The sequence below is a fragment of the Castanea sativa genome, chromosome 4 (assembly GCF_040712315.1).
Source record: "Castanea sativa cultivar Marrone di Chiusa Pesio chromosome 4, ASM4071231v1".
In the NCBI taxonomy this organism is placed as follows: Eukaryota; Viridiplantae; Streptophyta; class Magnoliopsida; order Fagales; family Fagaceae; genus Castanea; species Castanea sativa.
Window position 1 is genome coordinate 45,589,666 of NC_134016.1, and position 14,669 is coordinate 45,604,334.

The 14,669-nt window shown below is 38.3% G+C and overlaps 1 protein-coding gene across 1 annotated transcript; it reads left to right on the top strand.

The window, feature by feature from the left end:
* The first annotated feature begins 5,929 nt into the window (after nucleotides 1–5,929).
* On the top strand, nucleotides 5,930–7,611 carry LOC142631925 (putative pectate lyase 5). The gene is made up of 4 exons (XM_075806283.1): nucleotides 5,930–6,042; nucleotides 6,164–6,913; nucleotides 7,047–7,185; nucleotides 7,375–7,611. The coding sequence occupies exons 1-4, from the start codon at nucleotides 5,930–5,932 to the stop codon at nucleotides 7,609–7,611; spliced, it is 1,239 nt and encodes a 412-aa protein (XP_075662398.1).
* The last annotated feature ends 7,058 nt before the right edge of the window (nucleotides 7,612–14,669 follow it).

Sequence of the window (14,669 nt, forward strand, 5' to 3'; positions counted from 1 at the left end):
AAAAAAAAAAGTAGTATTTTTATTTTTATCTTTTATGAAAATTTCATTTAAAACCCTATTCATGATTTTTCAAATAATAATAATAATAATAAGAGAGAGAGAAAGACAAAATTAAACCTCAATTTATTTTGCTTCCAAAAAAAAAAAAACCTCAATTTATTTTACTGACCGTTGTGGGCTGTTAAAAGCGAAAGACAGTGTTTCACTATCTAACAATAAAGATTAAGCATTCTACAATCGTGAGAAGTCCTACATTTTCAAAAATTTCAGTTTAGACTAGAGACCAAATGAACTAATCGAAATGAACCGTAAGGACACAATTTGGTTCCTAAACCCAAAAGATAAAAGGATCTAGGCCCAAAGAGCTCAATACAATGAATTTGTAGAGAGTGGGCTAGAAAACTAGGCTTTAATGAGTTAGATAACAATTATAGTGGGTCCAGATGATAAGAAAACAAGTATATACTGGTTTTGCCCAAAGAAAATCGTCCTCGGCACAGTCCGAGGAGACTTGTTCTTATATATATTTCTTTTGAATTTGATTACAAGTCCAGTTCTTGTTACTACGGTGTTTTTCTCCTAATTCTCTAATAGCTCCCCCTATAAGGGGCTTCTTTCTCTATTATATACCCCTTTCTGCTTCATCTCCACAGTCTATGTGTAGGTCAAGTTGTTGGCTTTGATCCTTATCCCGTCAGCACATTCCTGAAGTCTTTGGGAGTAGTTGTAAGGCTGCTGGCCACTGTTCAAGTATCACCTCCACATTAATACGACTAGAGGGTTAGCTACAGAGCATTCAATGCGATGGTAGCAGCTTTCCCTCGAATATTTCTTAGCTTCTCTTTGTCCTATGTTTCCCTGATGTTTATCCTAATCAGTAGAACCTTTCGAAGTGTTGCCCTCGAGGGCAGACCAATCCTTCTGACCTCTGTTTTGCTTAGCTAAGGAGGCATTCTTCCTCGAATTACCTTCCCAAACCTTTGCAGTCATAGTTTGTTCGTGGCGCTCTAGCTCTTACGTCTTCCCTATCGTCTATCTGTTCTCGGACTACTAAGCGTCCTCGGACAAGGCCTATGGCCCAATATATACTCTTGGGCCCTTTATCCCTATAGTAGGTTTGAAATGAAATTTCCTCTTTGCTCTGAAAAAAAAAAAAAAAAAATCTATAATGTGTGATGTATTGTAATGTTTGGTCAAACAAATATTTATAGATAATAATTATTTAATCAACTTATAAGAAACTTTATAAATAAATAAAAACCATTAACATCACTTAACTTGGTTAAAATCATTGTTTCTTTAATAAGTGTTGATACCCGTTTTTGACAAAGGACCCAACAACAAAAAAGACCCAACCAAAGGGAAAAGAACGTAAGAAATATGATGAAAGCACTCTCTGGAATGGTTCGATGCCGTAACCATCATTTATAGATAATAATTATTTAATCGACCTACAAGAAATATTGCTTCCTAACGGTCAAACCAAAACAGGAATGGCCCGATGTATTAACCTAAAAATACAATCAATTCGAATTCATTAGATAGAGACAAACTAATTCAATTTCAATTCAAAATCAATAACACAAAAACAAAATTCAATCGAAAACACCCCTCAGATATTCTCTTATAAGCCTTATTTTGCACTACCTCAAGCTGCGAAGCAAGTATAGCTGTAAATGAACAAACAATAAGTCTATTATTAGTGAAACCCAAAGTGCATTTGTGCATGGTAGGTTAATCATTGATAATGTGTTAATTGCTTTTGAGACTATGCACCATATTAGTCAGAAAATAGGTGGAAAAGTGGGAGAAATGGCTCTTAAACTTGATATGAGTAAGGCGTAGGATAGGGTCAAATGGGAGTGCCTGGAGAAAATCATTAAAAAATAGGGTTTTGCAGAGAAGTGGATACGGTTGATTATGCAGTGTGTATCTTCTGTAACTTATGCCATAAAGATAAATGGGGTTCCTAAAGGGAATATTATTCCATCAAGGGGGATCCGTCAAGGTGACCATTTGTCTCCTTACCTCTTTCTTTTATGTGCCAAAGGCTTATCAGCTCTAATCAGAGTAGTGGTTGACAATGGTCAGATGAAGGGACTAGTTGTATGTCGCAATGGTCCAAAGCTATCTCACTTATCTTTTGCAGATGACAGCCTAATTTTCTACAAAGCATCCATAGAAGAATGTGATACACTACAGTGAATCTTGGAAGTACATAAGAATGCCTCAAGTCAGCAGTTGAATAGGGTGAAGACATCCTTGTTTTTCAACAGAAACACATCCAAGGAGATCTAAGAGGAGATAAAAAGAAGATTTGTTGCTCAAGTGATCAAGCAACATGAAAAATATCTTGGCCTGCCCTCACTTGTAGGGCGTAATAAAAGGAATACATTCAATGATATTAAGGAGAAGCTTGGCAAAAAGTTAGTAGGGTGAAAGAAGAAAATGTTGTCCAAAGCCGAAAAGGAGATCCTGATTAAAGCAGTGGCCCAAGCTATATCGACATACACCATGAGCTGCTTCAAACTACTAGATTCTCTTTGTGAGGAGTTAACAAGCATGGTCAGAAACTTCTAGTGGGGACAAATGAAAGATGAAAAGAAAACTGCCTGGCTTAGTTGGGAGAAAATGTGCGAGCCAAAATCATGTGGAGGTAAGGGTTTTAAAAATTTAAAACTTTTTAATTTGGCTCTTTTGGCAAAATAGGGATTTGGGCTGCAAATGGGCCAAAATTCATTGGTGTATAGGGTTCTTAAGGCCAAATATTTTCCAAAAAGTGATTTTGTGAATGCTTCACTTGGAATAATCCTTCCTTTACCTGGCGTAGTGTCATGGCAGCCAACATTTGGTTAGAAAGGGTCTTAGATGGAGGGTCGGCAATGGAGAAAGTTTCAAAGTATGGGGCGATAAATGGTTGCCAACATCCTCCACATACACGACAGTTTCTCCAAGGTTATTTCTGCAAGTCGACACCAGAGTGAGCGAGCTAATTGAAGCATCCACTGCAAGTGAGAAGTCCTCCATTGTCGATGCTCTGTTTTTATCCCATGAAGCAGAGACAATAAAAAGCATTCCATTAAGCTCTCGCCTACCAGCTGACAGGTTAGTATGGACCGAGACATTGAATGGCTTATTCTCTATGAGCAGCTATTATAAGTTGGCAGTGAAAGCATCCCAATAGGAGAATCGGGGTGAGGGTTCGGAGAGTAACTACATTTGTCGATTTTGGAGGAAGCTTTGGCACTTACCGATTCCACACAAAATTCGTCATTTCGGGTTGCGAGCCTGTCGTGAAGTCTTACCAACGAAAGTGAACTTGAAGAGACGGCAAATTGTACAAGAACATACATGCGACAGTTGTAAATTGGAGTCGGAATCAACAGGGCACATTCTATGGAGCTGTCTGACAGCTCAGGAAGCTTGGGGTCACTCTAAAATGACAAAAAGCTCGAACCTAGAAAGATGCCGTACATTCCAGGACATGATGATGGTCGAGGCAGTAGACGATGAACAAGCAGCAAAGGTTGTGATAATTGCTTGGGCGTTGTGGCATAATCGTAATGTGGTGAGACATGGTGGGGAGAAGAAGAATGGGAAGTCTCTGGTGCAGTGGGCCCTGAACTATTTTATGGAATACAATGAGGCAATAGCTGTTTTTAGGGAGTCAATACAGGTGGCTGAGCTAGCTATTCCTTGGCGCCCTCCTCAAGCAACTTGGTACAAAGTTAACGTCGATGGTGCAGTATTCTCAGCACTGAAAGTAGTAGGGGTCAGTGTACTCATTAGAGATGATAAGGGAAGGGTCAAAGTAGCGCTGTGTAAGAAGATTATGGCACCAGTAGGGGATGTTGAGGCGGAAGTAAAAGCTTTTGAGGGGCTGCTTGCAAAAGACATTAGCGTTGAAGACTTGGTTCTAGAGGGTGATTCTGTGATGGTTCTCAACGATCTCAGTGGGAAGTCTACACCCCCATCATCAGTGGAAGCAGTGGTATTGGGAATGCAGCAAATGGCCAAGGATTTTAGGCGGATCATGTTCTCCCATGTTAGAAGATAGGGCAAAAAACCTGCACATTTACTAGCTAAACATGCATTTGGCATTAGCAACTATCTTGTATGGAGTAAAGAGCATCCTTGCTTTATCGAGCAAGATTGAACCGACGATGTAAACTCTATTTCTTAAATGCAATAAAATGTCGGTTTTAACATTAAAAAAAAAAAGTCTAACTAGCACAAAACAAAACTAAAGTAAAAGAGAAAGTCCAAAAGTTCATATCATCAGTGAACAGGCCCCCATTTATTAAAAAACAAAAGTTAATTAAAAGGAAAAAAAAAATACAAAAGGCAAAAGCATTTACAACTACATGACTATACTACTGAACGTCTAACACTAAGTCAAATACTAAGTAGTAGAGGAAAAAAATACAAAAGGCAAAATCATTTACAATTATACTTGCTTCTCAAAAAAACATTTACAACTATACTTCTACACTACTATACTTGCTTCGCAACTCGAGGCAATGCGAGATGAGGCTTATAAAAGAATCTCCAAGGGTGAGTTTTTGATTGAATTTTGTTTTTGTGTTATTGATTTTGAATTGCAATTGAATTAGTTTGTCTTTATCTAGTGAATTTGAATTGAATGTATTTTTTCAGGTTACAGCATTGGACCATTCCCGATTTGGTTCGACCGACAGGAAGCAATATTGGGGAGATATGAGAAGGATAGGAAAATCAAAGAGTTGAGCATGTAGATTGGATTTCTATGACAAAATTTGATTGATAGAGAGAGTGCTTTCAAGGATCTCGTTAAAGCAAAACTCAGGCTTGATTTTGTGCAATAATCAGGTTTGATTTGTTTATCAAACCAATACAAATGATATTATAAATATGTTATCATTTATGTTAGTGAATCTATCGTTCTAATGCTCAACCCAATCCCCACGAGTTGGATTAGACCCCTTTAATAGGTTGGGTTTTTTTTCAACCTGACCATAATGTATTAGATTGAAAAAATCTATCAACTTGACCTAATCTAACTAGAAAGTATCATAATTTTTACCTTTTTTTTTTTTGCATGTTCTTGTGCACTACCCACACTTCACACTCTCTTTTTTTTAAAGTCCTTCTATGGTTTTTAACGGTATAGGAAAAGTTAGTATAGGAATAGCTAGTATTAAGGGGAAAAATAGGAGAAGAAAATTTCAATGATCTCCTAAATCCCACCTAAAAAGATCACCATTGCCCACTAATCATGCCCAAATTTCTCTATATATTATGGTCACACACCAAAGCCAACCAAAGCAAATTCTTAAAATATAGGTCCAATTTCTAGCAAACTTCGGAAAAATACTACCCTTTTCTCACTTATACCACACTCAATAAAATTCTTTAAAGATAGGTCCAATTTCTTCTAAACATAATTCCATTTATATTCAAGGTAAAATAAATTTTACTTTTATTTTCCATATATTAACTAAGACCAGTTAAATTTAGGTAAATACTTGCCACCTATCGTGAGTGAGTGTGGATAGGTTTTTTTAGCTTTGGAAATTGTGAATTTTGAAGGGAATTGAAAGAAGAGAGAGAATGAGCCTGAGTTGAGTTACTTGAGTATGTGAGAGAGGGGAATTTAAAGCAATTTTCATCACAATTTAGTAAAGACATGGACTTAATATATATATAGACAATAGGTTTAACTAAAAAAACCTAAATATATGTCACATTACTAATTTTTCAAAATCTTTAAATTTAGATAAAATTCTACTTTTAGTTTCAAACGGTTTTACATTATCGTTCACACTATCTTTAGTTCTATATAAGCTACACGGCTCTTTTCAGTTTCTTTGCACAAAACTTTTAATTTCTTCAAAAAAAAAAATTTCTCTACTCTCTCTCTCACTCACAATTTTCTAGCAAAGAATAAGAAATGGCAAATTCTTGCTTGCTTTCTCTCATTACCATTCTCTTCTCTCTACTCCCAATCCTCATTGCCTCCAGACCAGTTAAAGACCCGGAATTTGTAGTAAAAGAAGTACAAAGGTAATAAATAAAATATAAATGTTACAATGTTACCTTAAAAAGGAAAAAAAAAAAGTTAGTTACCTTAGTTTTTACAATTTAAATTCTATAGTGTTACATTGTGTCATTTTTTATATGGCAGGAGCATCAATGCCTCTTTGACCAGGAGAAATTTGAAGGAGGGTTCCTCTTGCTCAACTGGGAATCCAATTGATGATTGTTGGAAGTGTGACTCCAAATGGGATAAGAATCGGCAAAAGCTAGCTAATTGTGCAGTTGGGTTTGGCAAGAATGCTGCTGGTGGAAAAGGTGGTAAGATTTATGTGGTTACAGATCCCAGTGATAATGATGTTGTAAATCCCAAGAACGGGACTCTAAGACATGCTGTGATCCAAGATGAACCATTGTGGATTATATTTGAACGTGATATGGTGATCAAATTGAAGGCGGAATTGATTATGAACTCGTATAAGACCATTGATGGTAGGGGAGCTGATGTGCACATAACTGGTGGTGGATGCATTACTGTTCAGTTAATAACTAACATTATAATTCATGGGATAAACATACATGAATGTAAGCCAACAGGGAATACTAATGTGAGAAGTTCCCCAGGTCACTTTGGGCATAGGGGTATTTCAGATGGTGATGCTATAAACATCTTTGGTAGTAAACATATTTGGGTGGACCATGTCACACTTTCAAACTGTTATGACGGTCTGATTGATGCAGTTGAAGGTTCATCCTTGATTACCATTTCAAACAGTTTATTTACACAACATGATAAGGTTATGTTATTGGGACACAGTGATGACTACACTGCAGACAAGAGCATGAAAGTCACTATTGCCTTCAATCACTTTGGAGAAGGGCTTACTCAAAGAATTCCAAGGTAAAGTGCCAAAAGGAAAAAAGAAAAAAAAAAAGGTGTAAATTAACCTATCAATTTAATTGGTTTGGTTTGTTTGTTATCTAGTTGGTACATTGTGATGTTTTAACATATACTCTTTCACAATAATTTGCAGGATTAGGCACGGGTACGTCCATGTGGTGAACAATGACTACACCAAGTGGAAAATGTATGCCATTGGTGGGAGTGCTGCCCCTACCATCCTTAGCCAAGGGAATAGATTTCTTGCTCCAGATGATGAAAAAAGCAAAGAGGTAAAATCCCCTTATTTATTATTCAATAGCTTACTTTTTCGCAAAAGTAAATGCATCATTTTTAACTTGGGTTTCTCACTTTTATTATGTACTACCAATTACAATATATCATATTCTTGAATCAAGTTGGTCCAAGATTATTGCATTCATAATTTTTACTAAAATTTATCCTATTGTGAACTTGTGCAGGTGACCAAATATGAAAATGCACCAAAAAGTGAATGGAAGAAATGGAATTGGAAATCTGAAGGAGATGAATTTCTAAATGGTGCATTTTTCACATCCTCCTCTGGATCTAATTCTTCCTCAAATGCTACATATTTCACATCCTCCGCTTCCGACATAAGTGCAAAAACATCTTCTCTTGTTCCGAAACTTACATCTAATGCGGGTGCACTTAAATGCACGAAGGGTTCTGCATGTTGATTTGTGATATCTCTCAAACATAGCTTAGAAGCCTTTTAGGGTCAAATACTTTTCTCTACTAGAGATGTAACTTTTTTTTTTCCAAAATTTCACAATTTGTTAAAATAAAAAATTGTGAAAATTTAGTTGTTAAAATAACAAATTGTTATACTGAAGATACATTTCTTCACTAATAAAACTTTGAATATGCACAGAGCATTACAAGATACATTAGTTTTCAAAATTTTATGTCTCAAGACTTGTTGGAGGTAACTTGGAGATTAAACCAAACTAATAGTGCTAATAATGTCTATTATGAAGCAAAAGAGTTGATGAGAATCGTAATCTTCTCAACCTACAGTTGAACACTTACCCCAATACCTAATTGGACTTATTCTGTAGTGATAATCTCTCTTTGTATTGCACGGCTCCCAGTACGTGACTAACCAAAAAATGCGCAGATCCCAGTATGCGAATTTATCACCAACTTGAGAAGGATGTTGGCTGCAAAATTCTTCAGTTCATCACACGATGAAGATCATGAAGTTGCTTGGTCACAAAACCCTACGGTGTACAAACACGACAGCTTTTTCAAAATGAACTAGGGCAACTAGGTTTTCAGTTACACTTGTGGAATTATGCACTTGTACAACTATGGTCTTAACTGTGTAACTTGTGACAGCCCTTAAAATAATCCTTATATATGTTTAGGGTTGTGAGAAAAGAAAGCCCAAACAAATACTCACAGATTGGATGAAAAAAAAAGCTCTAAAAAACTGAGTTTCATAAACCTTGATAGATAGTCATCTATCGAGCTAGCTGTCGAGCCACGGGTTTCAGCGACTTTTAAACCTCAATAGATACTAGCTGTCGAGATTTAAAATCCAGCACTTTCTTACTTGATTCATGGACAGACTTGCATGACTTTAATACTTGGACTTGAACTCTTATTCCTTGAAGTATTAAACACATCCTAGATCTACCCAATTACAAGTAAAGTGCATTTTGTCAAAAGATTAGCCAATACATAAAATGTTGACATATGTTCCTAACATCAAATCACATATGTCCTAACAATCTCCCCCTTTGGCAATCCGTGACAAAACCATAACAAACAAATGAACATATGAGAGAAGTCATAAATCACTTAACTCATACTCACTTGTTGAATACAATAAAATTTATCCTAACACAAACTCTTGAAAAACTTTGCAAGAATAGGGTTCATGGCAAGGAAAACTTTGACAATCTGTATTTCTGAAACACTTAAACAAAACTCATCAAAGTATCTTTATGTGAAACAGAAATAAAAGATTGCATACAATAAATAAGAAACATGTGTATAAAGAGAGAAGAAACAACACATGGAGAGATAGGTGAAATAACATACATCAAGATAAATATAAACCAAATATAAGTACAATGTATGTCAAATGGTCACAAGACCTAAGGTACAAGAGATAATGTATCTAAAATAGAAAGAAAAGAAAAATATACATAAAAATCCTCACTAGATCCCTAAAAAAAAATGAACACTCCCCCTATCTCCTAAACTAACCCTCCCCTTATGAGTATGACTACTCTCATATCCAAAACTGCTCCCCCTTTTTGTCATGAGTAACAAAGGGGTAAATGCATCAAGTAGACATCTCATCATCACTAGGCGAGCCAGCATCATCACTGCTGGAGCCATCGTCACTCTCATCCTCGGACGCCGGTGGAGATGGAGAAGAAGCAACCGTGAAACCACCCATGACAGCCCGTCGTCATGCAATACGACCTACACGTGTATTAACCTAACACAACTCATCACTAAATGTGTCAAGGCGAGCATCCATGTGCACAAGCTGTGCCATGATAGCCTCAAGTGTCACTCTACCCACTAAAGACGAAGGAAGAGAGGTGGATGGAGCGGTAGAAGCTGGAGGAGCATTTGTCTCGGTCTGAGTTCGTCTCGAGCGAAGCTGTGCAAAACTTCGCTTAATGGTAGCGGCATCAATGGCACACATGAATGTGAAGTGGGGAGACTCAGGATAGGAGACAGAAAAATGGCGAAGGAGTCGCGTGATAGCTGCAGGGAAGATGAGCTTATCACGGGTCATCGTATCCCTATAGATATCTATGAGGAAGAGTATGAAGTGAAAAGGGAAATCTATAGTAAGATCCTCAATGAGAGAAAGCAAAAGGCGAGCACGAGTCTCTGTGATAGTGTTATAATGAGATAAAGGATGGAGAACAAAGATCATCACCATATTATTGAACCTCGGACCTTTAGCAAAGGCCGAGCAACGGGTGTACTGACAGTCACCCTAAGAAGAAGGTGTCTCATAGAATAGAGACAAGAGTTCGTCTTTGGACATTGTCCTCAGATGCTCACAGCTAGGGTAGTCAGGATGTGCTACCCTAGGAACATGTAGTACCTCGGATATAATACCCGGAGTAACTACCATGCGTATACCTCGAACGCGAGTGACAAATTAGGGTATAGAATAATCAAATTCGTACATATTGGAGTAGAACTCCTGTATGATCACGGAAGGGCACGTGACCGGGATGCCACATAGTGACTCCCAACCCCTACTATGAATAACAGTAGGTAGGTTAGTGTCAGAAAAATCGGATAGAATGACTTAGCAATCCGAATGAATGCCTCGTCGTGAAAAGTTATCAAAGAAGTCTGATTTGGCCTTCTCATCACGGAACCGTACATGAAAATGAGTGGAGTCAAAAGGAGAAGAAGATGAAGATGCCCCATAACGAAGAGGGTTCCGAGACAGAATGGATTTACGTTTAGGTGCCATAACTCAACTAACGTAAGAGGGAGAGAAAAGAATAGAAAGAGAAGGTGACAAACAGAAAAGTACCAACAAAAAATATATCAAAATATATAGAATTGAAGGTACGTATGCATGAGAATGCATGAACATGTGACATGCAAAAATAAATTCATCATGGGCTTAGTCCAATCTAAACCTACCAGCACACAACATGGTCAACAAAATAAACACACATCTAAAATGCATGAAACATTGTTATAATGCACATGTGATGCAATGCATGATGATTTAAAAACTATTTAAACAAGACCCATCCCAAAATTTCACAAGAACTTCATTAATTTTGAAAAATCCCAAAATTTCTCAAAAATCCCAAAAGTTAGGTCAAAGATCATGAAAATGCATGATAAAGATGAAGAAAATATCATACCAGATGAGGAACAAAGATCTTGAGATTGAAAATTAAGCGAGGAAGAAGTTTGGAGTGCTTGAGAAGTGTTTTGGGAGGTGAAAAGGCTGAAAGTATTGAGAGAGATCGAGGGAATGAGATCTAAAATCTCGATGCCTCTTTATATAGAAACTTCATAAAGCTCGATCAATCGAGAGCTATCGAGCTTTAAAAAGACATTTTTCAACTGTCGAACCAGTTATCGAGGATCTAATGAGAGGTTTTCTCAACAAGGAAGCTCGATGGATCGAGGTAGCTATCGAGCAGCTATCGAGAAGATAGAAAGTTTCTCGATTGATCGAGCTAGCTATCGAGAGCTATCGAGATTGCGATAAAGAAAAGATGAAGGGTCTTGATAGATAGCCTAGCTGTCGAGAGCTATCGAGAAGCTATAGAGATTGCTTAAAAACAATTTTTCAAGGAAGAGAAAAACACAAATATGAATGCAATCAAGCATACTACTCAACCAAATATCCAAACAGAATTTTAAACTCTCAACATCATCTCTCAACCAAGATAAATGTCATGCATTTAGATCCAAAACACACACACACACACACACACTAAACAAGTCTAACCAATTTTATATTTAAAAAACAAGTTAAGACAATTTAGTGAGCATACAATTACACAAGTAAATCTTGTGATGGCCAAATTACATTGTACTTGCACATGTATCAAAAGTAGCAAAGAATATTGTGTGTTATGTGTAAAAACATCGCAAAATTGCATAAGTGTCTTTATGTTATGACGATTTGAGATCTGAGTAAATTAATTTAATTCACACACAATCATAATTGTTTAATGAGGACTATCACCTTCAAGGTACATCCTATAACTCCCACATCTCCTAGAATACATGTTTGCAATCATATATAAAACATTTTGATCTTTTTTCTTTTATTTTTCTTTTATTAAGCATATCATGCATGAGCATACAAGAGAGAGAAAAGAAATACCCAATTATGTTAAGTTTTTTGACATTGCACTTTTACTATGTCGAAGTATACAGATGTCAGTTCATGTTTGGCGGGCAACAATGGTGAGATGGTTATTTATGCCTTTCTCTTAGGATTTTCTAGTCCTTCCCGTCAAAAAGAGTGATACGAGTGTTAAGTACAAGAGATCATTTAATCTTACTCATCACAAACACGAGCTACAAAGCTCACTTGCTTAGTTGTGCGTAAAGATGTTCATCTAAGTTACAAAAAACACAAAGTTTAGAAAACTTTGTTTCATTGGCCATTCAAGGTACACAAGTACCAATGTACACAAACACACACTGTTTTTGTATTTTTTCTGATTTTTCAATTTTTATTATTTTTATGAAAGAAAAACAAAATAAAAACAAAATTGAAAAAGAACAAAACAAAAACATGTCAAATAAAGTAATGCATAAAAACTAGACTGTCTCAAAATAAGAAAGTAAAACACACAAATAATGCAAACACAACAAAAAGATGGAGAGAAGGAGAAAAAGTGACAGAATCACTTGGAGCCTTTTTCCCTCCATACTTTGGAGGAACCTTTCCTTTGAGCAAACCCTTGAATCGGTGGTGAGGGGGAAGAATTGAAACCGTTCAAGTTCGAAAGGAACATGAGGACTTTGAGTAGATCTCCAAAAGGGTCAAGGGAGGTGGAATCTGATTCTGGTTTCCCGACGAAATCATGTTGTTGCTCTTGTGGGGACTAAAAGGACCTAAGTAAGTATTTGGGCCTTGGGCTTTGTTGATGGGCGCTAGTTTGTTTTAGACTAAAAGTCCCCTAGAACTATAGGTCGGCCCATGAGTTGGGAGTCCGAGGATTCGTCCGAGGACGAATATCTCCTCGGACAGACCCACGATAATCCTGGGATTCGCCAAAAAGATCAAGGCAGAGTTCTGGAAAAATCGTTGGTTAAGAGGGCGATTTAAGTACCCTCCGGACGCAACGGTGTGAGAGAAATATCTCAGAAAAAGGCTGCTACCTCCACATTAAAGACCCTGCACCTACCTCCCTGGCTGCATTAATGGGGGAATGACCCCTGAATAGTAGAAGTCAGCCTTCTTGCTATCATTTAAAGACTTCCAGAGGGTGGTGGATGGGACAGGTGTCTAATAGGGTGATTTGCGTTACACGTGGATAAAAAGGGAAGAAGAAGAAGTATTTAAGGAGGGAAGAGAGTAAAGAAAGGAGGGGGGAGAAAAATATTAAAGACTGTAACCTTTGAAAGAAGAAAGAGAAATAATATATTAAGAAAGGGAAGTCGTCCTCGGCTTACGTCCGAGGAGGTTCATTTTGCCCCGTTTGTCTATTATTTGCAAATACTGTAATATTTTAGTCTGTTCGTCAAGTTTCGAATATCACTAAACTAGATTGCGAGCCCACACTCTACAAATTTCATTGTTTAAGGCTCATTGGGCCTGAGCCCACGTGTGTTTTTGGGTCCAGGCGCAATTGTGCACTTACAATTGGCGCCGTTTATGGGAAATCTAGTGCTGAAAGAACTGGAACACCATGGCAGCCTTAGGCTCACACCATGCAGAATCTCAGAGATCGCAACCTGAGGATCTTTTCGAGCGTCTTGAGCGCCGGAGGGATCGAGAGGGTAGCGTTCACACCGAATATCCTAGGGCGAGTTGTACTCACGGTGGAAGAAACAGTACCACCCATGAAAATGATGCCAAAGCCATGCAGAAGGAGATCAATCATCTTAAGAGGAAGTTACGCCGCATCAGACGGAGGTATTCGCCATCCTCATCTAGTCTTTCTTCAGAGAGATCCCAGAAAAGTAGTTATAGTTCAAGGTCATGGTCGCCCCGCAGCAAAACATCCACTTATGAAGAGAATGGCTCACCAGGTCACAGGCATAAGAAGCTCCCCTCCAGGGGCTTGGGAAACGATGCTATGAGCCGGGCATTGCACCAACTCTCCAAATCACCATTTTCACGTAGGATTGAGAATGGAAGACTCCCCAGAAGGTTCACCCAGCCCACCTTTACCATTTATAACGGCCGGACGGACCCGGTGGAGCATGTGAGCCACTTTAACCAGAGAATGGCAGTGCATTCTCACAATGAGACCCTGATGTGCAAAGTCTTCCCTTCTAGCTTGGGAGCTGTTGCTATGAGGTGGTTCAACGGTCTAAAATCAGGGTCTGTAAGTTCGTTCGAGGAACTGACTAGAGCATTCGCGTCACGGTTTATTACATGCAGCAGAGTTCCTCGACCGTTGGACTCGCTGTTATCTATGGCTATGAAGGAGGGCGAGACGTTGAAAGCATACTTCGACAGGTATTGGGAGATGTTTAACGAGATAGACAGTGATTTTGACGAGGTGGCGATCAATACTTTTAAAGTAGGTCTTCCAACCGATCATGACTTGAGGAAGTCCTTGACTAAGAAAACCGTACGGAGTGTACGTTGCCTCATGGACCGTATTGACGAATACAAAAGGGTCGAGGAAGACCAACAGCAGGAGAAAGGTAAGGCGAAGGTTATCCCGCAGGAGAGAAGGGATTTCAGGTCGGACAGATATCACAACAACAAGCCGAGAAGAGATTACTCCGGACAGTCTGGCTCGGCGGCACCTCAGACCGTTAATACTGTATTCCGAGAACCAGTGCACCAGCTACTGGAGAAGGTCCCTAAGGAACCCTACTTCAGATGGCCTAGTAAGATGGCGGGGGATCCTGCCAAGAGGAATCAGAATCTCTTTTGTCAGTACCATCAAGACGTGGGTCATACTACCGAGAACTGTCGGACCCTTTGGAACCACTTGGAGCAGCTCGTCAGTGAAGGAAAATTAAAGCAGCACCTGTACCAACCTAGCGAACAGGGCAGTCAGTCTGGCTCGAATAATCAGAGGAATAATTC

Coding starts and splice junctions, on each gene's coding strand:
- LOC142631925 (XM_075806283.1), top strand. CDS start 5,930: ATGGCAAATTCTTGCTTGCTTTCTCTCATTACCATTCTCTTCTCTCTA. Junction 6,043..6,163: donor GTAGTAAAAGAAGTACAAAG/GTAATAAATAAA, acceptor TTTATATGGCAG/GAGCATCAATGCCTCTTTGA. Junction 7,186..7,374: donor ATGATGAAAAAAGCAAAGAG/GTAAAATCCCCT, acceptor GAACTTGTGCAG/GTGACCAAATATGAAAATGC.